Raw genomic sequence first — 24,768 nt, forward strand, 5'->3', positions numbered from 1 at the left:
GGAAAAAAGGGTATAAGATGCTCACACATCACAATACCAAACTTAAACTGTTGCTTGTCCTCAAGCAACTAAAACAATTTAGGACTGAGAAAAGAAGAGAAAAATGCCCAAGACTTGAGTATTCCCTTAAGGTCATGTCTAAGTACCAAATGGGGCTAATGATACTATAACTCTGAATAGATTTGGCATCTCATTATCCCTTGAAGCTCAGAAGTATTGATGTTTCTCAGTACTATAATCCGGATGATATTAGGGATTCTCTTCTTTAGGCTCTAATTGATTCTTGAACATAACTTTTTCTCTTTTCTTTTCTTTTGGTGCTTTGCACCTTGAGCCTAGTCGTGACTCTAAGTGTTTTGTTCTCAAGTTTAACTTGATACAAGAACATCACAAGTACTTAACTGAGGAACTCTTTGAGTTCTTATTTTTCTTTTAATTTCTCTCAGTCAGTGGTGCTCAGAACCTTTGGCATACTCTGTAATTGCAATTGGTCACAACTCTTAGTGTTTTGTCTCAAGAGTTTCTTGACACATTCCACCACAAGCATATGGTTAGGAAAAACCACTTTTTTGAGCTTTAGATCAATTTTGACCCTCCTAACTATTGATGCACAGAGGCTTGGACCTTTTTCTCTTTTATTTTTCTTTTTTTTTGCTGTTTATTTTGCTTCAAGGATCAATGTCTTACTTAGTTAGAGAAGCCATAATACTTTTCTAAGTTCCTATGCCTCAAAAACCAACATTCTTAACTTTAATATCAAATATGCACTGTTTATTCATACATTCAGAAGTAAAGATAATGCCACCACATCAAAGTAAGTAAAAAATTCTCATAATATAGAACTCAAACCTCATGCATTTTACTATTTCTTTTGATTTTTTTCTTTTTTCTTTTTTTTTAAGCTTGGTAATCAATACATGAGACATCTTTTAAAACAATAAAAAAATATAAGAATAAATAACTAAACTAGAAATTAATAAACTACTCCTAATGATCATGCAACGACTCAAACAAGTAAATGACAGGAAACACGATAAAGTATTGAAAAACAGAAACTAAGGAAAGCAGAAGATAAAAAAACTCAACCACCTCAGTCATGGCGGCTGCTACTCCCTCCTAGGAATTCTCTCTGGTGCTTCAGCTCATCTATGTCACTCACCTGCCTCCGCTGCTCCTCCACCAACTGGTGGAGGAGGGTTGAGTGGTCCTGATGCTCAATCCTCAACTGATCAACAGATGATGTCAGCTCCCTATAGATGTGGTCAACTGGTCCCAGTAGTCATGCAGAGGGAAGTAAACTCCCTGAGGCATCTCCGAAAACTCCTGCTGAGGTGGTGGAACTGGCTCTTGTGGTGGTGCATGCCCATGCTCTCTAGCATACTTCATACCCTTCCTAGTGATAGGCCTATCAACCTCAACAGGGATATCTCCATCAATACAAACTCGAGCTGCTTCACACATGCAGAAGATGAGGTGAGGAAAAGCCAATCTAGTCGAGGTGAAGGCCTTTGCCACTATGCAGTAGAGCTTTTAAGGAATCACCTGATGCACCTCCACTTTATTGCCAAGCATGATGCAATGGATCATCACTGTTCGCTCTACTGTAACCTCGAACCGGTTGCTTGTGGAGATGATGGAGTGCTGAATAAACTCCAACCATCCTCTGATAATCGGCTTGAGGTCATGCCTACCCAGCTGGAACGGCTGACCTCTGGCATCCCTCCTCCACTGTGCTCTGGGAAGGCAAATATCCGTAAGGACCTGGTCCAGTCTCTGGTCAGTGTTGACTCTATGAGTGTAGGAATGAGGGTCCTCTCTGGATGGTGGAACTGTAGTACTTCCGTCACACTCTCGGGGCTGAACTCCATAATTAGTCCTCAGACCATGGTACCCCAGTTCTTCAGGTCGGGGTTCACGCCTTGTGCATGCTTGTACGTTACCCAAGCGTTGGCGTAGAAATCCTTGACCATAAGCATGCCTATTCAGTCACGTGGTTGGTCAGAAATTCTTAACCCCTTCCTCAAAATCTGGTACCGAATCTCTGGATACTCATCCAGATTCAGATCGAAGCGGATCTCAAGGATCACCTTCTTTTTTCTCACTATCTCATGGAAGTGATCCTCGTGGGTCTTCGAGAAGAATCGGGTGAAATCATAAGGACCGGAGGTGGGGGCCTTCTCTTTCCTTTTCTTTGAGGAGGATTTACCAGTCTTGGGTGCCATGGGGATAATAAAATTGAGGGAAAAAGTGGAGCGCCCAACACCAAACTTAAAATTTTTGCTCGTCTCTGAACAAAGTAAAAGAGGAAATAGAAAAGAAAGGAAGGAAGAAAATAATGCGATACTAAGAAAAGGAAAAGAAAAAGATAGTGGAAGGAGGGGGTGCTCATGGTTAGTGGGTGGAAAGGAAGAGTGGAAGAGGCTAGTGAATGAAAAGATGAAAGAATAAGAAGAGAGAAGGTAAGTAGAGGTGTGATGAAAGTGAAAAGGAAGTGGGTATTTATAGACGTGGGGGGTAAGGGGTTCGGTTATGGGGGTAAGGGTGGGAGGGAAATGAAATTTGAAATTGGTTAATGGCAAAGAGAGATTGATGGGAAAGAGGAGTGGTGATTGGGTGAAGTGTGAGTGGAAAGAAGGGTGGGATTTGATTGATGGATGGAAGGTGATCTTGATGGAAAGTGGGTATTCAAAATTGCATACTGGGAACTAAATGCCAGTCCTGGCGTTTAACGCCAGCAAGGGACCTCTTTTTTTTTAGCAAGGGACGAACCATGTGTGGCGCTAAACACCCAACTGGCGTTTAGCGCTAAACGCCCAACTAGCATTTAGCGCCCATAAGGGGATGAAATGAGGTCCTTGATAGGCGTTAAACGCCCGCCTGGCATTTAACGCCAGGTCCTTCTACCTCCTTCCTGGCGCTAAACACCCTCCCTGGCATTTAGTGCCCAAGCTTTTTGAGTCAATGTACTCCAGGGCATTCTATTCTTCATTCTGAGTTCTGCTGTCCCTGTTCTGAACACTGTGAATGATCGCAAACAACATTAAACATAGAAAAACTGTGAAAAATATTGAAAATTTAAACTAAATAAAGAATAAAAATCAACTAAAATAAAACTGAAGGATACTCATGGTTGGGTTGCTTCCCAACAAGCGCTTTTTTATCGTCACTAGTTTAACGGTCAGCTCCTCTAAGGAGGAAGGTCATAGGGGCTCAGAGCTTTATCCCTTACTGTGAACTTCTTTCTTGTGCTCTCATGAATCAACTCAACATGCTCCAGAGACAGGATCCTATTCACTGTATGTGGTAGGACTGGACTTCTAGTGAATACTACTTTCATCCCAGGCGAGAAGTCTTCAGTGGGAATCTTTTTGTTCCTCCAACCTTTTGGTACCTTCTTCTTGGGACTTTCTCCCTCCTTGGTGGGTGGTGAATGCATAACACCAAGCTTAGGTTTGATATCAGAGGGAATTGTATGGGTTTCTACCAAAAGGGAAGGCTTACGCAATGAGCATTGCATGCAAGTACTTCCTTCTTCAGAGAGTGGTGAAGGTTTAAAAACCATGAATACCAAATAGTCTTCCCACAGCCTTAAGACTAATTTACCTCTCTCAACATCAATTAAGACTCTTCCAGTGTCCAGGAATGGTCTTCCTAGTATGATGGAGTCATTTGCATCTCCTCCCATATCAAGTACTACAAAATCTGTAGGAAGGAATAGTTCTCCAACCTTGACCAAGACGTTTTTTACTTTCCCATGTGCCTGCCTCAGAGATTTGTCAGCCATCTCCAATACCATTCTTGTAGGTTGTGCTTTTGAATTTGCAGCTTCTGCATCACAGATAATGGCATCAGATTGATACTTGAGCCAAGATCAGAAAGAGCTTTGTCAAAAGTGATATCCCCAATAGTGCAAGGAATCTGAAAGCTCCCTGAATCTGGCATCTTCTTAGGCAGCTTGTTCTGAATGAGTGCACTGCACTTTTTGGTTAACACCATTGTTTCATCTCCCTTTAAGGCCTTCTTCTCAGAGAGTAGGCTTTTCATGAGTGCTACATAGGGAGGCATGTTCTCTATAACCTCAGCAAAAGGAATATTGATTTATAACTTTTTAAAGATTTCTAAGAACTAAGAGAACCGCTCGTCCTTGGTCTCCTCTTGGAGCTTCTGAGGTTGTGGTACTTCAGGCTCTTGAATAGGCGCCCTAGGTGGGGCGTGTAACACTGTAGCTTCAGCCTTTTCTAGAGCCTCTTTCTCCTCTGACCTTTAGCAACTTTCACCTCCTTAGGCACAACTTTATTAATTCTTGTAAGTAGATTACATTCTTCTCTTGGGTTTACCTCTGTGTCACTAGGAAGAGTGTTAGGAGGTCTCTTAGATATGCTCTTACTCAACTGACTCACTTGTACTTTCAAATTCCGAATGGAAGCTCTAGTCTCCTGCATAAAGCTATGGGTGCTCTTGGAAAGTTCTGCAACTAGAGTGACTAGGTCAGGAGTATTCTGAGGCTGGGTGGATGCCTGCTGTGGTTGAGAAGCTTGAAATTGGCGGTTGTTGAAATTATTAAACTTGTTCTGATTGAAATTGCCCTGAGAGTTGTTGTTGAAGTTTTGCTGAGGCTTCTAGGGTTGCTCTCTCCACCTGAAGTTAGGGTGATTCCTCCATCCTTAATTGAATGTATTCGAATAAGGATCATTATTGGGATTTTTGGAGGAATTTTCCATATAATTAACTTGTTCAGGAGTGGGTTAAGCATAGCCATAATTCTCCCCTTGGTTGAAGCTTCCACTCATGTTATAGGATGCATCTTGAGTACTGACAGCTGAGACTTGCATCCCACTCAAATGATGAGAAATCATACTGATCTACTGTGCCATGATCTTACTCTGAGCTAGAATGGCATCCAGGGTGTCTACCTCTATAACTCCTTTCTTCACAGGATTACCTAGATTCACTGAGTTTCTCTCAGAAGAGTAAAGATATTGGTTATTAGCAACCATCTCAATGAGCTCATTAGCCTCTTCAGGCATCTTCTTTATATGCAAGAAACCTCCTACGGAGTTGTCCAGAGACATCTTTGCCATCTTAGAAAGGCCATCATAGAAAATCTGTAGCCTGGTCCATTCTGAAAACATGTCTGGGGGACACTTCCTTATCATCTACTTGTATCTCTCCCAGGTTTCATAAAGGGACTCACCATCTCTCTGCCTAAAAGTCTGAACATCCACCCTCAGCTTAGTCAGCTTTTGAGGTAGAAAGACCTTGGTCAGAAATCCATTGACTAGCTTGTCCCAGGAATCCAAGCTCTCCTTTGGTTGAGTATCCAGCCACTGCTTTGCTCTGTCCCTCACAGCAAATGGGAAGAGCATGAGCTTGTAGACATTCGGATTCACTCCATTAATCTTCACAGTGTCACAGATCTACAGGAAATTAGAGATAAACAAATTTAGGTCTTCCTACAGGAGTCCATGAAACTGGCAGTTTTGTTGCACTAAAGTGATCAACTGTGGCTTCAGCTCAAAATTATTAGCACTAATAGCAGGTATTGAAATACTGCGCCCATAAAAGTCAGGTGTGGGGGCAGTGTAGGAGCTCAGAGACCTCCTAGCATGCTCATTAGATTCCAACCATTAGGATCCATAGTGAGATCTTCAACTCCCTTCTCAAAAGTGTCCTTGAGGTTCTCACAGGCTTTGTAAGCTCTAGCTTGTTGCAAACACCGCCTCAAGATCCTCTCAGGTTCAGGATCAAATTTAAGAAGGGGTTCTTTGTCCCTGTTCCTACTCATAAATAGACAGAAAATAAAGAAAAGTGGGAGTCTCTATGTGAGAGTATAGAGAGCTGTCAGTGAAATATCCTATGTAAAAAGAAATGAAATAAAATAAAGCAAGCAATTAAACTCAATTTCGAAAACCACTAAGAAAGGGTGAAATAAAATTTTTGAAAATTAGACAATGAAAAATACTAAAGTTTTCGAAAATAGTGAAAAAGAAAAATTCACTAAAAGGACACCAAACTTAAAATAAAAAATTAAGAAAAAATAAACTAGACCTAATTCGAAAAATTGAATAAAAAATAAACACGCAAAACTAAGAAAAATACCTAATCTAAGCAATCAGATAATTGGCGGTTGTCAATCACCGTCAGTCCCCGGGAGCGGTGCCAAAAATTTGGTGCGGATTTTGAGAATATCCACAACTAAACTGGCAAGTGCACCGGGTCGTCCAAGTAATACCTCAGGTAAGTGAGGGCTGATCCCACGAGGACTGAGGAACTGAGAAACAATGGTCAACTGATTAGCTTATTTAAGTAGGCAGAAAAGTTGGTTTGGTGGTTTTCAAAAGTATTAAACAATGAATCTAGAGTAAAGAAAGCAAATAATGGGTTTGGTGTGAAAACAGTGAGAGAAAACAGTTAAGGTGTCGGAGATGTTTACTTTTTCGGATTAAGTTTTCTTACCAACTATTTTAATCATGCAAGATTCATTTCATGGTAAATTGTAATTGACTAAACCCTAATCTCTTAGTGATTTAGCCTCCTCTAACCTTCATCAACCGCTAATCTCTTGGTCACTTGATTCCGATTAGAGGGTTAAGTGCAAATCTAGCTTATGGTTACAAAAATCCTAATTACCCAAAGCTAAACGGATTATATGTCACGTATCCAGATTAGTCTAAGTAATTAGCAATTTAGGAGGAATTTACTTTCAAGATGTTGTTCATGTGAGAGACCTCTCTCAAGGATCACATAAACGCATATAGAATGAGGGTCATACTCTCGTTCCACCCAAATTCATAAAATTAAGAACGAAAGTATTCCTTGAAATTGAATCAATGCATTAATTAAAATAGAAAAGCAACAGTCTTAATTCATAGAAATAAACAGAGCTCCTAGCCTTAACCAAAGAGGTTTAGTGGCTCATGACTTACCGAGAGAAAACTAGGGTTCTAAAAGGTGTTGAAAAGAAAAGATCCGAAGGTCTCAAGATTAGATGAATCTTTTCCCTTTTATATCTAACCTAATTTGATTTGAAAATAAAATAAAATATTTAATCCTAAAACTAAAAGATATTGTTTGTAAATAAAAATTACAAAAATAAAAAATAAGATAACTAATAAAGGCTAAATCCAACTAGAGATGCTCCAAAGTGTGGGCTTGGCTTCGAACTACCTGGCGCTAAACGCCAATTGGGCGTTTTGCGCTCATAAGGGGCATAAGCGTTGTTGACTTGTGGGCTTGCTGGCGCTAAACGCCAGCTTGACGTTTAGCGCCCAGTAGGAGCAGCTCCAAGTCTTCTCCTTTTAGCTCAAAAGTCTGCTAACTTGCTCCGAATTTCACCTGAAATCATAAAAACACCAAAAAACTCAAAGTATCATTTAAAGAGAATTTTTGCACTAAAATAATATAAAACTTAATAAATTTTCACTAAAAATAACTAGAAAATATAAGAGAAAAGGGTACAAGATACTTACGCATCAATGCATTATTTCATGAAAAAGTCTAGGGAGCCAGCAGTTTTGTTGAATTTTGGCCAGTATGTAACCAACAGAGAAAGGTGAGTCATTGGATGAAATCTCACAACAATCTCACACCATTAGATCATCATTGATGGCTATTTGATGGCTACCAATCACAAAAATTGCTGGTCCCCAAGCATTGCTCTTATTTCATTGTAAAGAACATAATTCTCTTTGTTAGCCTTTTCTTTTCTTCTTAATGAATTAATATATTTTTTGCTTGCTGTAAAGTCCTTGAGATTTTTTTTTTTTTAATTTTGATGAATCAATATTAATGCACTATTTCATTGTATTAATTTATTCTCTTTAATTAAAAATTTACTGGATATGCCCTAGCACAAAAATTGTACTTCCTAGTATAGAAATTATGCAGCACAGCACACAAATATTAGTCTCCTGTACAAAAAGTGAGATTGCCTTAATTTGCTTGTTTTATTATTGTCTTCATTGGATGGCACAAAAACTATTCTGCCTAGTACAGGAACTTTTGTTTCATAGCACACAAAAATTTGTAAGCTTCCTAATAAAATATAAAGAGAATTGCTAAAAAAAATAATTGTGTCCTACCAGCACAAAAATTGTAACGCATAAAAAACAATAATTTTTTTTTCTTAGCAAAACAATTATGATGTATATCAAATTAATGTTCTATTCGTCTAGTAATTTCCGGTTTTAATCTAATAAACCCGTTTATGTAACTAAAATGATGAAAAAAGAATTTAAAAATCTCTATTATGACAAAAATATAAATATATTTTTTTCTTTTATTTACACGTCTATGTTGATCCTATTGAATTTTTAAATTGAGAGTTGATATTTTATCTATGATAAAGACTTGAATATTACTCTGTCATTGATCCATGATCTACTAAATTCAAATTCTAGAAAAAAAAAATTTAATTGAAAGAATTACAAACACGTTAAACAAATCATAATTCAAGAAATGCAACAATAATATAAAAGGCCGCATATCAAAATTACCTCATTTAAAGTTTTCCTTTTTTGATGTATTTATAATTTTTTTTTCGGTATTTGATCTCATGTTTTTTAGGATGTTACGTGACGGACTTTGAAGTTCAATAACATTATCCAAAGAATCATTTTCATGCGATGACATTATTCTTCCTTATCTTTGGATTTATATTCCTGCATCTCAACCAGTGCATTATCAAAATGCACGGTATAGAATAATAGTTAATTCCGAAGATTCTGACACAAATTCACAAACATTGTATAAACGAATTAACGAAAGACTAGCTCATCAAATCTCTTATATCTTGGCTCTAATAATGACTCATCATGACTACTTTTGATATCTCTATGCTTGTTCTTTAAATTCTTACATATATATATATATATATATATATATATATATATATATATATATATTGATTCCACTTTATCTTCTTGCTGAAAACTTAGCACACACAAAGAATGATGAAATAATTTACCTTTTGATTCAAATAATGAGCATTGGCATCTTATTTTACCTGATAACACATCATATTTAACTTCAAAACTATTAAATATGGAGTTTGCAACCTGTTCTAATACCTTGTATGCCTTAATGCCTAGAAGATAATACTTCGATCTTGCAATATAATTCATCTTTTCTTTAAATTGTACTTGCACTTTTTTAAACTTTGTATGAGTATAGACATGTTGAAATTGAGCTTTTATTGATGATTTTGTTGCACAAAATATAACTATTAAAATCTGCAGCATCCGTTTTTCTTTCTATTTGTGCTTTATGCTAAGACAATTATCATATTGCTTCACAAACTGAATTAATGGACTCTTCTATGTAATAAACTTATTTAAAAAAACATGCATGCTTTTGCTCTTTTATGTACTTCTCAGTCCAACTCAAAAGTGGTGATTAAGATTAAAACCCATAGATCACGATCTTCATAGAGTTCTATAAAATAAATGAAAAAAGTAAGTGAATAAACCAAAGCATAAAAATATGTAAGCATAGTACATAAATAATTTTTTTGAGCACTGAAATGTAGTAACTCACACAAAAATATTATCTGTCAATCACTTATTCCCACCTGCATCATACTTAATAAGAAAATCACTTCAATTGCTTTTAAATAATTCTTTTGAAAGAGAGTTCCAAACAACATGATTCCTTGCTTGCTCAATTTTCATATGTTTCTTGTAACTATTTAATTTTTGTAGAATCTTCTTCAAAATGTACCAAATACACCAACTATGAATTGTAGTTGGCATAAAAACTTCAATAGCACTTGGTATGATGTGCATTGATCACTTATAATTAGGGATGTCAATGGGGCAGGGCGGGGGCGGGGGATGCCTCCCTGCTCCCCATCCCCGCTCTCAGATTTACTCCCCATCCCCGCCCCATTCCCCGCCGTGGGGGAAAATTGCTCCCCATTCCCATTCCCCACGGAGTCCCATTCTCTACGGGGACCCCATTTCCCATATACATAATAGTTCTAACTAATTATTAATTTTCATATGAATAGAGCTACAAGTATCTATCTTATACAAAAACTGCAAGATTTTATACAAAAAGTCTAAATAACACGATGGTGACTTCTTTCGAAATAACGCAATGGGGAGACGCAACGACGAGCCAAAGAAAAAAAAGCAGTGGACGAGGTGGGAGATGCGACAATAGAGAGGAGAATGGACACGACGGCAGAGTTACGAAAAGGAACGCTGCAAATAGAAATTACGACGCGGTAAAAGTGATGGCACGGTGAGGTGTGACGATGTGGTGAGAAGGGATGACGAGGGGGTGGCTGCAGAGAGGTTGAATGGAGCCTCTGAATTGAAGAGGGGTTATGCAAATAAAGATTAGGAGTTTTGGGTTTCTATATATATGTGTGTGTGAGAAATGACTAAAAAACATATATGAGAAATAAACTATTAAGGATAATTCAAGGAATTCATAAATTTCGGGGAATAGCGGGGACGGGGCGGGGATCCCCGCTCGGGTCCCCGCGCATGCTTTGGGGAAATTTTGTCCCCCATCCCCATCCCCGCGGGGAAAATTCCCCACAATCGGATCCCCATTCGTAGCAGTCCCCGCAGGGATCCCCGCATCTCGGAAAATTTTGCCATCCCTACTTATAATGCTTTTTGAAACTTTTTTACCCATACACCGAAACCAACATTCAAATAACCACTTGAATAGTTCAGTGTCCTCACTCTTCATCAAAACACATCCAAGAAATATAGGATGACTACAGTGATTCATACCAACAAAGGAAGCAAAAGATATATCATACATGAAATTATAGATTCTTGCAGAAACCTTGCAACAGATGTAAAATTTGTCTTCACAACAAGTGATATATCAGATTTTCTATTCCTCTCTCTGCTACATGTAATGAGTTGATTTTTTATTTCATTCTCCTCCTACTTGAGTTCCTTATTTTAGTAAAAAAAACCTGTAAACTTAGCATAATCTTATAGAATTTTTCAACTTCTTTAATATAGAAATTTTCAACTTCTTCAAAAAAATTGAAAATCATCCCAACCTTTAGCATGTATTGGTCATTGACAACATATATATAAAAACTAGTAGTAAAATAGCCACAATAAAAATCATATAAAAAATAAGTTCTAGTACATCACAGCACATAAATGTTTAAGCATACACATATTTTGGTTAGTATAGCACATAAATTCACATATATAGAAATGAAATATTAAAACAGAACAAATGACTTAATCATAGAACAACTCAAGTAAGAAGAACTAACATCATCATAATTAACTAGAATCAAGAATAAAAGAATAGAAATATATAAATATAGCACATAAATATGAAGCATAGAACAACAACACAAATAATAGAAACTAATACCTTGATAGATTACACTAATTTGTCAGAATCATCAAAAAAAGTATTCATACATCTTCAATTATGTTTAATGGAGAAGAAACAACTAATTCACACTGATTTAGTTGATCTGAATTATGATTATCTTTAAAATTTTTTGTATTTAACGAAAACTCATATCCGATTCACAAGTACTCCATTGTAGATTAAAAAATTCCGAAACAAGATGTCATAAGCATAAAATTTTGAACAAAGTGCATAAAAATGTAGGGCAATACAACAAAAAATTGAAAGAGAAGGAAGAATAATTTGTTCGAGAAAAAAAACATTATTCGTTAAAAGAGAGAGATGAATGAGTTAAGCCCCACTTTGATGTACTTTTTTTAATATATCCAACATGTACAAGGTCGTTTTAATATATTTAACATGGTAAGACTTGAGTTACCAAACTAACGGTCTTGAGGAGGGACTATATTGGTGTACTTTCTTGAATTTAGAGGATTAAATTATAATAATTAAAAAATTAGGGACCAAATCAGTACAACTCGCCAATCTCAAGGACCAAAGTGGGATTTAACTCATAATAAACATAATAAAAAAGAGAGAGTAGTGTGTGAGTAGGTTTTTATAAAAAGCTTGGTTCCACTTATTTTTAATGACCAATATTTTTTGGCGAAAGTTAACTAGTTTTAGAACATCTATAATTATACTAAAGAGAATATTCAAAAGTATTTTAAATTATTTATTATTAATGGATAATATTTTATTAGCTGAAATTGACTTATATAATATTAATTTTTTAGCATGATTGATGTGTATCCTAAAGAAAATAAGAATATTAAACATAGATAAAGGCCATAATTAAGTGAATGATAATGAATTAGAAAAAAAAGGGGACAAAATAAAGATAGAAAAAGAAGTAAAAGATTGAAAAACCCTGGCTGAATGGCTGATAGGGGTTAGAGCAAGTTAGGGAGAGAGGTCGCATCTAATTCCGAAGTTGTTAATGTTATCAACATCGTTGGTACCCATAAAAAACAAGAGGCAGCAGTCACAAGGTCACACGCACCACTCCAGTAGCACCATTTTTCATTTCGTTATCAACAATAACAATAACAGACAGCAACACACCAAAAACCTCAATTGAGCTACGAATACAGAAGTGAGTGACTCAGTCAGCGAGTGCCTCAAAGCAAATGCTTCCACCACACTTCCTCTTCTCTTCGTACTTCTCAGGTCTCTCTCTTGCCAATTCACACTGCGCCGCTTCCGATTTGTGCTTCTCTTAACTGCCGATTCTCTATTTCTCCATTCATTTACTTCTATTACTATTGTTGCTGCTGCTGCTGTTGTTGCTGTTGTTCTTCTTCTTGTTGTTAATTTGGTTTTTGTCACGATACTCGATATTGCCCCTTGCAATTACCTAAAATCTGCTGATTTTCGACCTAATTTTTCGGGGCTTATTTTCGTTTTTTGAAGTTTAATTTATCTTGTTTGATTTTTTGTAGCAATCTGTTGAGTCTTATCACGGCTCACGAGTTTGGATACGTTAGAATTTAGAAATGGCAACCTGTATGTCCACGTGTTTTGCACCTTCCAATGCTAGGAATTCGGCAGGAGTGCTCGCTGTTGTAGGAGGGAAAACATGTTTCCTCAATCTGTATGAGACCAAGTATGGATTTTCGAGCGGCAACCGAAAGTCCCCCTTATTGCAAGTTAAGTGTTCTGCCAATTCGCATTTTCACGGTGTTAGTAATTATCATAGTAAAGACCCTTTTCTGGATCTGCATCCAGAGGTGTCAATGCTTAGAGGAGAAGGGAGCAGCAGAGTGAATGACCCAAGAAAGGATAGTTTGGGTGGAAATGTTGCTGAGAGCTTAGAAGCCACATCTACTCCGAGTAATTACAATGAGGCAAAGATCAAAGTCATTGGTGTAGGTGGTGGGGGTTCAAATGCGGTCAATCGCATGATCGAGAGCTCGATGAACGGCGTGGAGTTTTGGATTGTTAATACTGATATTCAAGCAATGAGAATGTCACCTGTGTTTCCCGAGAACCGTCTGCAGATTGGTCAAGAGCTTACACGAGGTCTTGGTGCTGGTGGTAACCCTGACATTGGCATGAATGCTGCTAAAGAAAGCAAAGAATCCATAGAAGAGGCAGTTTACGGAGCTGATATGGTCTTTGTTACAGTAAGTTCAATTGTCCACTCTACTTCAATTATAGCTCCTGCAAAGTGCATACGGATTTTGTATTCTGAGTTTTCTATATGGTACTCTTCAAAATATTATACTTATAAACATGATTTGTGATAGATTGTAGAATTCTATCTTTTGTGGTTTGATCATGGATGAATTGACACTTGACAAATAGAAGCCCAAATAAAAATAGATAAGATGGAGAGATGTTCAATAGGTAGGAGTAGAAGCAGTCTAAGAAGAGTAGATAAGATCGAGAATAAACTAATAGATAGGTACCTTTCAAAAATCAGAATTGCGAATAAGAATGCTTGCAACACTAATAAAGTATTGGTATATTTTCGTAAGCTTGGAAAGTAAATTTCACTTTTGCAGGCTGGAATGGGTGGAGGAACTGGCACTGGCGGAGCTCCGGTTATTGCTGGTGTTGCAAAGTCAATGGGTATATTGACTGTTGGTATTGTCACAACCCCTTTCTCATTTGAAGGACGAAGGAGAGCTGTTCAAGCACAAGAAGGAATTGCTGCCTTAAGAGATAACGTTGACACTCTGATCGTTATTCCAAATGACAAGCTGCTGACAGCGGTTTCTCCATCTACCCCTGTAACCGAGGCATTCAATCTGGCTGATGATATCCTTCGCCAAGGTGTGCGTGGCATATCTGATATTATTACGGTATGTAAAAATATGAACAGTTTTAACGTATAGTTTTGATTGGTTCAAACTTTAAAATTGTGTGTTACCATATGTTTATTTGCTTGAAATCATTTGTTTTGTTATCAATATTGGATGCACTTAGGTAAGCATAGTCTGTCCATTCCACCAATAAGTTGTCCTCATTATGTTACCTGTGGTTTAGAGTTGATGGTTTCTGTCTTATGTCCATAGTTTTATCAATTGATTGCAGATACCAGGATTGGTGAATGTAGACTTTGCTGATGTTCGAGCTATAATGGCCAATGCAGGTTCCTCACTCATGGGGATAGGGACTGCAACTGGTGTGTATGGAAATCACAAAGGGCTGCATTGCAGTTCCTGAATCCTGATATTCTATTTCGATCATATTATAACTCAAAATCCCGTTTTTCTCAATGTACATTATAATGTGTAAACTATGTATTTAGAAGGACACTGCATAATTAGCCTATGGTGGGCATGTCTATGGGGAATAATTGCACAACCAAAATTGTTTTAAAGACATAATTGACATTGCCTTGGAACTATTTTTTTCTCATAGTATATCTGAACGAAACAAACAGTGAACTGAATATGGTTTAATGCTCCTCATTCCTCAGTAATAGAGCTGGAGCTGGTCTTCTCTACTCTACTTTCTGTTAACTATTTGAATTTTTAATTATTTAATTAAATGCATCATCTTTCATCGACCCACCACCTTTTTGGGCTTGCAATTGATGTGCACACCTTGAATTATGTATCTTGCTGAAATTGGGCTATTTTTTCTGTTTAAGGGAAAACAAGGGCTAGAGATGCTGCATTAAATGCTATCCAGTCACCCTTGCTTGATATTGGTATAGAAAGGGCTACTGGAATTGTGTGGAACATCACCGGTGGAAGTGATCTTACATTGTTTGAGGTAGTTAGCTATTCATCTGGCTTTTAAGATTTCTCCTTTGCCAAATATATATTTTGTCTATGCCCATGTTGTTTATCTCTTTAATTCTTGTTCCTTGGAATTTGTATAATCTGAGGGTTATGGGAAGTCAAAAACGGCAGCATATACTGAATGCAGTCAGAACTCTTAACAATCATGTGCCAAATTCCAAAGAAACAGTTTGTTACATGATTGAGATAACTGCAAGTTGTTTCAGTTTTAGTCGACAGGTTTTTTATCTATGCGTGAAAAGATCAGAGGTTACTATAATTTTGTTGTGGTACTTTTCGAATAGATAGTTTATAAACCTGGTTTTTGAATTGAGCATATGATTGTTTGACTTATACTGCAGCCAGCATTTTAAATAAATAAATGGCACTAGCCTTCTGTTTATTACTATAATGTTGGATGATCTTTCATGTGCTATTGCTTTTTCTACAATCATTTACAGGTAAATGCTGCAGCAGAGGTTATATATGACCTTGTGGACCCTACTGCTAACTTAATCTTTGGAGCAGTAATAGATCCATCGCTCAGTGGACAAGTAAGTCAAATTATGTAATCCCTCAAATATTATTTATATGAACTTGCATAAATTACACGGTTATCTCAAATGGCCAACATCATCCCTTTCCATCATCTTCCTAGAGGAAGCAAGTTTCCTGCAATTATACCTGGATATAATAAAAGTTGTATGATGCAATGAGCATGTGCTAACAATAAACAGTTGATCAGCACTTTGCAAGTTGGTTTCACTTTTATATTTGCAGATAACTAAGAACCAATTTGAAGTTCCAAGTTTTTTAACATACTCCTTTGACTATGTTTTGTTATTTTTTTTAATAAATATAGCTTTTGGAAGCTTTAAGATCACCCTAAAGAAGTAACTTCGAGCATTAAGTCCTTAGAAGAAGACTGTTCTTCAATGACGTTTTGTAACCAAAAACCTGTGGTCCTTTTTAGAGAGAAGTGCAAACTTAACTGATACAATTGGATCAAGTTTAAAGTCATCATTGTATTTTTTTGTTTATTTATTTATTTTGTATTTATATATACATCAATTAAAATGACAAAAACCGTGTGTATCTTTTATCTTGCTGGCATTAAAAGCTAAATGCTGTTTAAACTACGATTTCTCACATCAAGTTCAAGAATTATGAATCCAATTTTAATATACTATTAGTGGCTGTGTTGTGATAACGACCACAAAAAATGTAAAACAATCTCTTTTCTTTTTTCCTTGAATAAGTTTTTGGTCCCTATAAGATATCTGATTTTTTGTTTTGGTCCCTGTAAAATTTATCTTTTGGTATTAGTCCAGTAAAATTTGAAAGGTTTTAGTTTCCTTAGTTTGTTCTGTTAAGTGCTGACGGGGCAAACTAAATGCTGATGTGTCACGTCTTGTCACATCAATATTTCAGCTTGTCCGATCATCATTTAATTTGTGACGTCAATACTTAACGAAGCAAACTAATAGTAGGGACTAAAACCAAAACCTTTTAAATTTTAATTACCAAAATTAAAAAATAAAATTTATTGGAATCATAACTGAAGAACGGATATTTTATAGGGATAAAAAGAATTATTTAAGAATTTTTTTTTTGACAAAAAAGAGAGATGTGATTGGTTGTCAATGTAAAATTTACAATGATGATGTATCAAAATAATCACTTTTAATTATTTGAATATATATTATTATGAGCATGGTAAATCATGTCATTTGGTTTCTATAGGTAAGCATAACATTAATTGCAACTGGATTCAAGCGGCAAGAGGAAAGTGAAGGAAGACCCACACAGGTATGATTTAAACACTCTTCCTCATCTCTTTCTTTTCTCTAGCTGTGATTGAGTAACCGTTTTTCTGATCCTTGTTCAAAATGCAGGCCAGTCAACTCGCACAGGGAGATGCCATTGGTGTTGGTCGGCGATCTTCCTCTTTCACCGACGGTAGTTTGGTTGAGATCCCTGAATTCTTAAAGAAGAAGGGTCGTTCACGCTATCCAAGAGTTTAATACCCATTTCCTCCAACTTTGTAATCTCTTACATTATCTTCACCGCTGCATCAGATTTTTAGGTATACAAATAATATTGGTCTAGTATTAGGTACGTGTTTTTTCCGGAGTTAGCATTTAGGTTGCTATTGTGAATACTGTTGTTCATGAAAGCTAAGTACATTCCAGACTTGTGTGCTTATGTTGAGGCTTCTTGTTGGCATACTTGAATAAGTTGATTAGCTTGTATTTTTTGTACAGAGAATTTATATATATATATCTGCTTTTTTCAGTGCTATTTACAGATGCTTCACTTGTTACCATCACCAAGTTTTTGAATGCTTTGTGTAAAAGAGAGTTCTTGGTTCCAAAGTTAAACCCAGCAAGAGTGTGTAACATTGTCACGAGCTAGGAGAATCTGCCATTAGAGACCATAACCCTCCTCTTGTTACAATCATGGAGTAATTTTGATTAATTTTCACTCCTTAAGTTGCTTATTTACGTCCATTCATTTAATTGCATTAAGATTTGGTTTAGTAAAGTTTTTGAAGAGGCAGTGTGCTTTTGAAAAGCATAAGTTTCTCATTTTGTGTTTGGTAAATCTAAAACCATATCACTTGTGGTTGTAACTTTTAAAAGATAGGAGTTCTTTTAAAAACACATAAAGTGGAGTTTTTAAAAGATGATTTGTGTTTATCAAAATTAAAAAGTCTAATATAATCTTATATATTAATTAATATCCAAATTTAATTTTTTCTCTATTGTAATATTTTTAAATTTTAAAAATATTTAAAAATAAAAAATTTATTGAACGAGTTAATAGTCAATTTCGTCCCCGAAAGTGTGCTCGATCTCCATTTTCGTCCCCAAAAGTCAAAATTAATCAAAAAGGTCCTCGAAAGATACTCGTGTTGATCACGTTCGTCCTTCCGTCTTCTCGGTTGATGAGATGGCAAACGGCCGCTTACGTGACACGTTAACTGCCAAGCTGGCCAACGCCAGGGTGTAGGATGTTGTTGCTGACAAGATAAGTTTTGTTTAAGCCATCAAATTAGTCCTTCGAGTTTACAAACCCTATTCCCAATTCGAACGATAAATACTTCGACGTGATCACTTTTGGTGGCAGTAGAGGTAACTAGGAGGCGTAATCCCTGGCTGGCTGCGTGGATGGAGAGAGGAGATGGTGGTTGTAGTGGCGGTTTGTCACATGCATCGCACGACAGTCATGGATCCAGTGTTTCGATGCGAAAGAGGAGGGTGAATGCTCATGATGGATCATGTTTCTGTGGGCTGAAGACTATGATTAAGAAATCTGGGACAGCGGAGAATCCGAATAGATTGTTCCATGCATGTCCAAGGTACCGGGTGAGTGATGGTAAAGGAAGTTAAAGCTTTTTCATGTGCTTATCCTCTGTTGGGTGTTCTCTGATTTTTTTGTTTACTCCCATCTGAAATTGCAGAAGGGCAGTCACTGCAATTATTTTAAGTGGGTTGATGATGATGAATTTGAAGCAGTGGGTGTGTGTGGTACAAAGAAAGATGGAGGAGCTGATATGGAGGTTGAAGGTGAGTATGATGAATGGAGGGTGAAGGTGGCATAGAAGTTGGGCACTGTGGAAGCTGAAGTTAGAGCTTTGAAACTGCTAATGATTTTGCTGTTTCTAGTAGTTGTGATAATTTGTTGTTTCTTATGTAATTCTAAATGAACCCAGTTATGCTGTATGAACATGTAATGATGTATTGAAATTGTTGATTTGAATGGGAGTAGTTATTTGAAGTTGAAAGCAATTTCCTGTCAAATGTGGATAATTTTATAAAGTTTGGCAACTAATTCTGTGTTTGCATGAATTATGTTGAGGCATAAACAAAATGAAGATAATAAGTAAGCTTAATAGTAACTTGTCATTGACGGCTAATTGTCACATTGTCTTAATAGAGAAATAGCATAACAAAGTCATAAGGTTCTTAACTGACAAATACATTGTCCATAGACTAAATTACCACACACAAAAGCAACAAATAGAATGTTGTTTCATACACAAAATGAGTCAACAACTAGACATTCCTAACAAATCAAACTTTATCATCAGTCTTCCTTGGAGCCTTGAAGCCTGGAGTAGGCACAAAGGTCATGAATTTTTCCAAGCCACTTAGCAGTTCCAGAACTTGTCCCTTTAATGGTCTCAGCAGAAACAGCCACAGATCCAGTTGCAATATGCTTAGGGGAGGAAATTAACCTTGCTTTTCTTTTGATCACTTGCAACTTAGGTGGCCTACCAATCAATTAGTCCTGTATGATTTAGTAGGAAATGAGTTTGTTACATGATTAGGCTACATCTAAATTTTTTTAGGAGTGATGATAGATGATACTACCTTTAGGGGCTCCTGGGTTGGTGGGATGCATTCCGAGTCACTGCTGTCACTCTCTGAGTCATCCTGAGTGGGTGATGGAAGTGAAGGCATAGGTGCCTCAGCTTCTGTACCAATGTCAGTATCAGTAGGAGCAGCATTTACTTGGGGTTCAGCACCTTGTGGTGGAGCAGGGGTAACAACTGCCAATTGTAGCTGCATCTGCTTGGCATGTTCCTCAGCATCCACAGCCTTTTTCTTTGCGCACCCTCTTTTGTTGTGTCCAACCTCACCGCAGTACATGCACCGGATTGGGTTGTATTTTCTTTTCATTTTTGTCTTTGACCCACTAGGTTGTTCTTCTTTGTCCCTTCTTCGCTTCTTTGTTGGCCTCCCAGGTTTAGGCTTCACTGGGGGTGGGACTGGTGATGGATGTGGCGTTTTTTCCCATAGATCCTGCCCCTTAACCGGATTGACATTAAAACAGTAGGTACGCTTATACGCTTCCATCTTTAACCACTCATGGCAATATTCTTCAGGTCTCTTGTCATTCTTATCTTGTATTGCCGATATTGCATGCATACACGGCATTCCTATCAAGCCAAACAAATTGATACAGTAAATATAATATCATGAATGAAGACATTGTTAATTAAGTAAGGGAATAAAGTTGTTACCTGTAAGTTGCCAAAATCTGCAGGTGCATGTGTGCTTGCCCAAGTCAACCACCATATTCGTCGGCCAGCCATGCACTTCGTACAACTCCTCTTTTTCATCACCAGACCACTGAGGAGCCCAATGGCGGGACAGCACTGTCATAGCTTCCAACCTACTTTGCTGAACAGGAGGGAGAATTCCTTGGTAGTTCTGCAACTTCTTTCTGTTATCAACCATACTCTTCATAATGATTCTCCTAACTTCCTCAGCCAGGGTCAGGATAGGCTTACTCCTTTCGTGTTTGATCTTTGCATTGAATGACTCACAGGCATTGTTGCATATGTTATCCACTTTCGGAACCTCACTAAAATGCGCCTTCGTCCATGCCTCTTTTGGCCATTTATCAAGATACTGCCAAGCTTTCTCGTTGATCAACTTAACTCTCTTCATGTTTCTATCAAATTCAGCTGTTGTCCTTGACCTTGCACATTCCCACACAAGGTCTTTTAACTCACAACTACCCCACTGTTTTGAGAAATTCCGCCATAAATGCCACACGCAGAAACGGTGGTGAACTCTTGGAAAAACTTCCTGAACAGCAGGGATTAAACCCTGCACCAAAAGACCAAACACGAAAAGATATTAAATCATTTCAGTCCTCAACATTCAGTTCATTAAATCAAACTAGTCCTTCAAAGAATAATAAGTAAATCAAATTAGTCCTTAAAGAAATCATTACCTTCTGCATATCTGAGATGAAGCACCATTTGTGCTCTCTGTAGTCACCTAGATCATTGTGAAGCAGTTCAAGAAACCATTGCCAATTATCCTTGTTTTCCACACTGACAATTGCATAGGCAATCACAAAGATGTGATTGTTAGCATCTTGTCCGCAAGCAGTCAGAATTTGTCCTCCGTGTAGTGTCTTCAGAAACGCGCCATCTAGTCCAATTAGAGGTCTACAACCTGCCTTAAACCCCCGCTTGCAAGCATCAAGACACATAGAACCGATCAAATAGTGGAGGACTCTCAGGCATTGGGATCACACCTACTTGCACTGTGGATCCTGGATTGCTAGTAAGTAACTCGTTTGCATAATCCCACACCAAACCATACTGGGCTATCTCATCACCCTCTACAATTTTTCTAGCAGCTTTTAGTGCCCTAGTGATGCATGTGCTATTGAGGTACACATTACACTTTCGGACAAACCAATCATACACCTCTCAATGCTTCATAGTTGGGTGCTTTCTAAGCTTAGGTACTAGCTTGCTAAGTGTCCAGGTTTGGGTTGCAGCCCTATTTTTCCTCTTTCTAGGACAGGTATGATTATCAACTAGTGTTTTAATTTGCCAAGACAAGTCTTTACTGTTACAAGCACAATAAACCACCCATGGACAATCATCTGACTTACAAACAGCTCTAACCGTAACTCTATCATTCTTGGTAAATAATATATTTCTGCCCCACTGGATAGTGTAATCCCTAGTGGCTTGTATAAATTCAGCTTTTGATTTGAAAGTCATACTAACCTCAAACTTCAGGTTTCCAAATTTGGTTTTTTCATTGTACTGGGGATAAACAGTAGGTGTCTCCTCATCAGAGTCTAACTCCTTCCCCGAATCCTCTGAATGCCATGAGTCAGGATCTGAGAAACTTCCAAGATCATCATCATCTTCGTCTGCATCTACCAAATCATAACATGAAAGACATTAAAATTTGGCCAAATGAAAAATTACAACAATAGCAATCCAGATTGAGAGCTTACCAGATTCAGAGCTTTCTTCATCTTTGGAACCCTCATAACTTGAGTCATCAGTGTCAATTTCTTTATCTGCTAGTCTAGACTTAGGAGGCCTATGCTTCTCCTTTGCTTCCTTTTGCTTTTGCTTTCTTTGTGAGCCTTTTCCACTGTCACTATCACTTTCATTGCTGTATAAACTGTCTCCTAGAATTTTTGGAGGCTTGTACAACTCATCTTCAGTACTCTCATACGAGTCATGAGAGTCAGAATCTTGATTCTGGATGGGACCTTCTCTTACAGTTCTTCCGGATCTTGTTACTCTGCATGCACTGGTATTTCCTTTCTCTTTATTACTTTCTGGCTTTTTGGCTGGTTGAGAGGATGTTTTAGAATGATGTGGGACTGTCTTCCCCTGATTGTTGGCTTTGGTTTGTTGAGGGTGGAGTTTTGTTGACTGCAAGGGAGTCTTTATGGGCTGAGAGGTGGTCTTTGAGGCCTGATGTGTTGGTTTGGTGGACTGAGAATAAGGTTTATTGGGCTTACTGGGCTGTGAGGCTGGCTTCCTGGGCTGAGAATTGGGCTTACTGGGCTGAGCTTTGGGCCTACTGGGCTGTGAGGATACCTTAGTGGGCTCATAGATTGGTTTCTTTGGCTGAGGGTGGTTCATTGTGGAAGTTTTCACAGGTTGGGAGTGGTGCATCTTGGCCTGGGAACTGAACTTCTTCTTCTTACTAGTTCCTGCTTCCAGAAGAGCTACACCTTCCCCTATGTTGTCCACTACACAGGGCTGTGAGATGCAGTCCTCAAAGTATAGGTTGATCAAATGGTGGTTCCTCCTACAATCCTTGCACATTGCAATCAAGTCAGCATCTGTCACCAACTTCTTCAACCCAGATGGAATTGGAACTCCATGAACTTTCCACCAACAATTGCCAGCCTCAATGTATCCCAGCTCCTTATAGTAACCCCTTACAAAAAATACATCAAGTGTGTCTCCCTCAACACCCATCAATACCTCTGTGTTATCAGCTTCATAAACCATGTCACCATCCTCACCCGTCCTAAACAACCCACCATGGTGAAAAACAAACGTCATGGGAGGACCCTCCATCTACAATAACAAACACAAAAACAGCATAAAAAAACATGACCAGCAACAACTGCTCTGTATCAATCACCACCTAGTACACCCAGTTGGTACCAATCAACCTTTAACCAAAAAAAAAACATGCAACAGAACCATCACTAAATTCAAACATCACTCACTACTGTCACAGAGCCATACAAAGTAACACAATCTCATACACGAAAATGCTAAAACAACACTAATAAACCCTAAATCAGATGAACACTAACTCCACCATAGTAACAATACACCACATCACAGAATAAGTAAGAAATGATATTATCAGTTCAATCCTTACCTCTCAATGTCTCAATGCCTTCTTTTACTAGCAATGCTGCTCCAGTATAACATCCACTCTGCATTCAACGGCCAAAGGCTTTCAACTGTAATCGTCTAGTAGCACTAACGATCCTTGTCAGCCTGGTACAGAGCTTCGGTTCCACACTTAGGGCATACCTTGTGGGAGATGACACGTTTTGGAGCGAAAGACAGAGCGATGGTTGATATGAGACAAGGGTAAGGCATCGCAACGTTTCAAAATCTCTTCAGAACACAATACGGCGACGTTTCAACGCTACTGCCTCACTCAACCAAAACGACGTCGTCCGGCTTCACTGCCAACTTGGCAGTTAACGTGCCACGTAGGCGGCTGTTTGCCATCTCATCAACCGAGAAGACGGACGGACGAACGTGATCAACACGGGTATCTTTCGAGGACCTTTTTGATTAATTTTGACTTTCGGGGACGAAAATGGAGATCGAGCACACTTTCGGGGACGAAATTGACTATTAACTCTTTATTGAACCAAGTTTAAGTCTATCATCTTTACAATGACTTCATTCATAGATTAGTTTTAAGACAAAAAATAAGTGATAGTACTCTGAGGGTTAGAAAATATTTCAATTCAAAACACCGTTATTACATACATCAATTGCCTCGCGCATATAGAATAACATGAACTTTCTTTATTGAAGATAATTTAGATTAGAGCTGGTAAAACAAGCCGTAATTTGGAAGTTGGGTCGGTTTGTTCGAAAAATGGGTAAGTCAACCCAATAAAAACAAGACTCCTTTTTTTTTTGGGTCAAACAAGACTCGTTTAGATGTGAGTAGTTTAGACTTTTGGCCTTCTAGGATAGGATTTTTTTCTATAATAAAATAAAAAAATTATTATTTCTCACATTTTTTGGATTTTAATTCTTTGAATACGATATTTTTTTTTTGTATTTGGACAAATTCGCGCGGACCTCCCTGAGAACTCTATAAAAATTGACAAGTTCGACTTATCTCGATGAACTCCACTCAATTTTTTTTAAACGGACATTTTTAATCTATATCATCGTCTACAAAATTGTATATAGATCTACAAACAGTATATAGCGTACACAAAAATACACAGACAACAAGCATGGCTTCTTCAAAGATTTTTTTAATTATAAATTAAAAAGAAAACAAGCCATATTTAATAATGACAACCATTCTTATCGTCTCCAAAAATACACAGGTATACCGGAATAAGCCATATTTAACAAGGATTTTTTTAATTATAAATTAAAAAATATAACTATTTCCCAAAAATAATCCACTTCAAATAAATTAGATTGGAAAGTTAACAATAGTAAAAATCCTTGTTAAATATGGCTTATTTTGGTGTACCTGTGTATTTTTAGAGACGATAACAATGGTTGCCATTGTTAAATATGGCTTATTTTTTTAATTTATAATTAAAAAATATTTGAAGAAGCCATTGTTGTCCG

At 37.4% G+C, this 24,768-nt stretch overlaps 1 protein-coding gene across 1 annotated transcript; it reads left to right on the forward strand.

Moving 5' to 3' along the window:
• The first annotated feature begins 12,198 nt into the window (after nucleotides 1–12,198).
• Nucleotides 12,199–17,432, forward strand: LOC112754511 (cell division protein FtsZ homolog 2-1, chloroplastic). The gene is made up of 8 exons (XM_025802168.3): nucleotides 12,199–12,567; nucleotides 12,840–13,523; nucleotides 13,905–14,204; nucleotides 14,437–14,527; nucleotides 14,999–15,123; nucleotides 15,593–15,685; nucleotides 16,875–16,940; nucleotides 17,027–17,432. Exons 2-8 carry the CDS (start codon nucleotides 12,894–12,896, stop codon nucleotides 17,153–17,155), a joined length of 1,434 nt encoding a protein of 477 aa, XP_025657953.1. The 5' UTR covers nucleotides 12,199–12,567; nucleotides 12,840–12,893; the 3' UTR covers nucleotides 17,156–17,432.
• The last annotated feature ends 7,336 nt before the right edge of the window (nucleotides 17,433–24,768 follow it).

This window comes from Arachis hypogaea, chromosome 16 (genome assembly GCF_003086295.3).
Source record: "Arachis hypogaea cultivar Tifrunner chromosome 16, arahy.Tifrunner.gnm2.J5K5, whole genome shotgun sequence".
In the NCBI taxonomy this organism is placed as follows: domain Eukaryota; kingdom Viridiplantae; phylum Streptophyta; class Magnoliopsida; order Fabales; family Fabaceae; genus Arachis; species Arachis hypogaea.

Bases quoted from the DNA above. Each gene is read 5' to 3' on its own strand.
- LOC112754511 (XM_025802168.3), top strand. From the start codon at position 12,894: ATGGCAACCTGTATGTCCACGTGTTTTGCACCTTCCAATGCTAGGAAT. The intron at 13,524-13,904 runs GTAAGTTCAATT...TCACTTTTGCAG, and splicing joins CTGATATGGTCTTTGTTACA to GCTGGAATGGGTGGAGGAAC. The intron at 15,124-15,592 runs GTAGTTAGCTAT...AATCATTTACAG, and splicing joins GTGATCTTACATTGTTTGAG to GTAAATGCTGCAGCAGAGGT.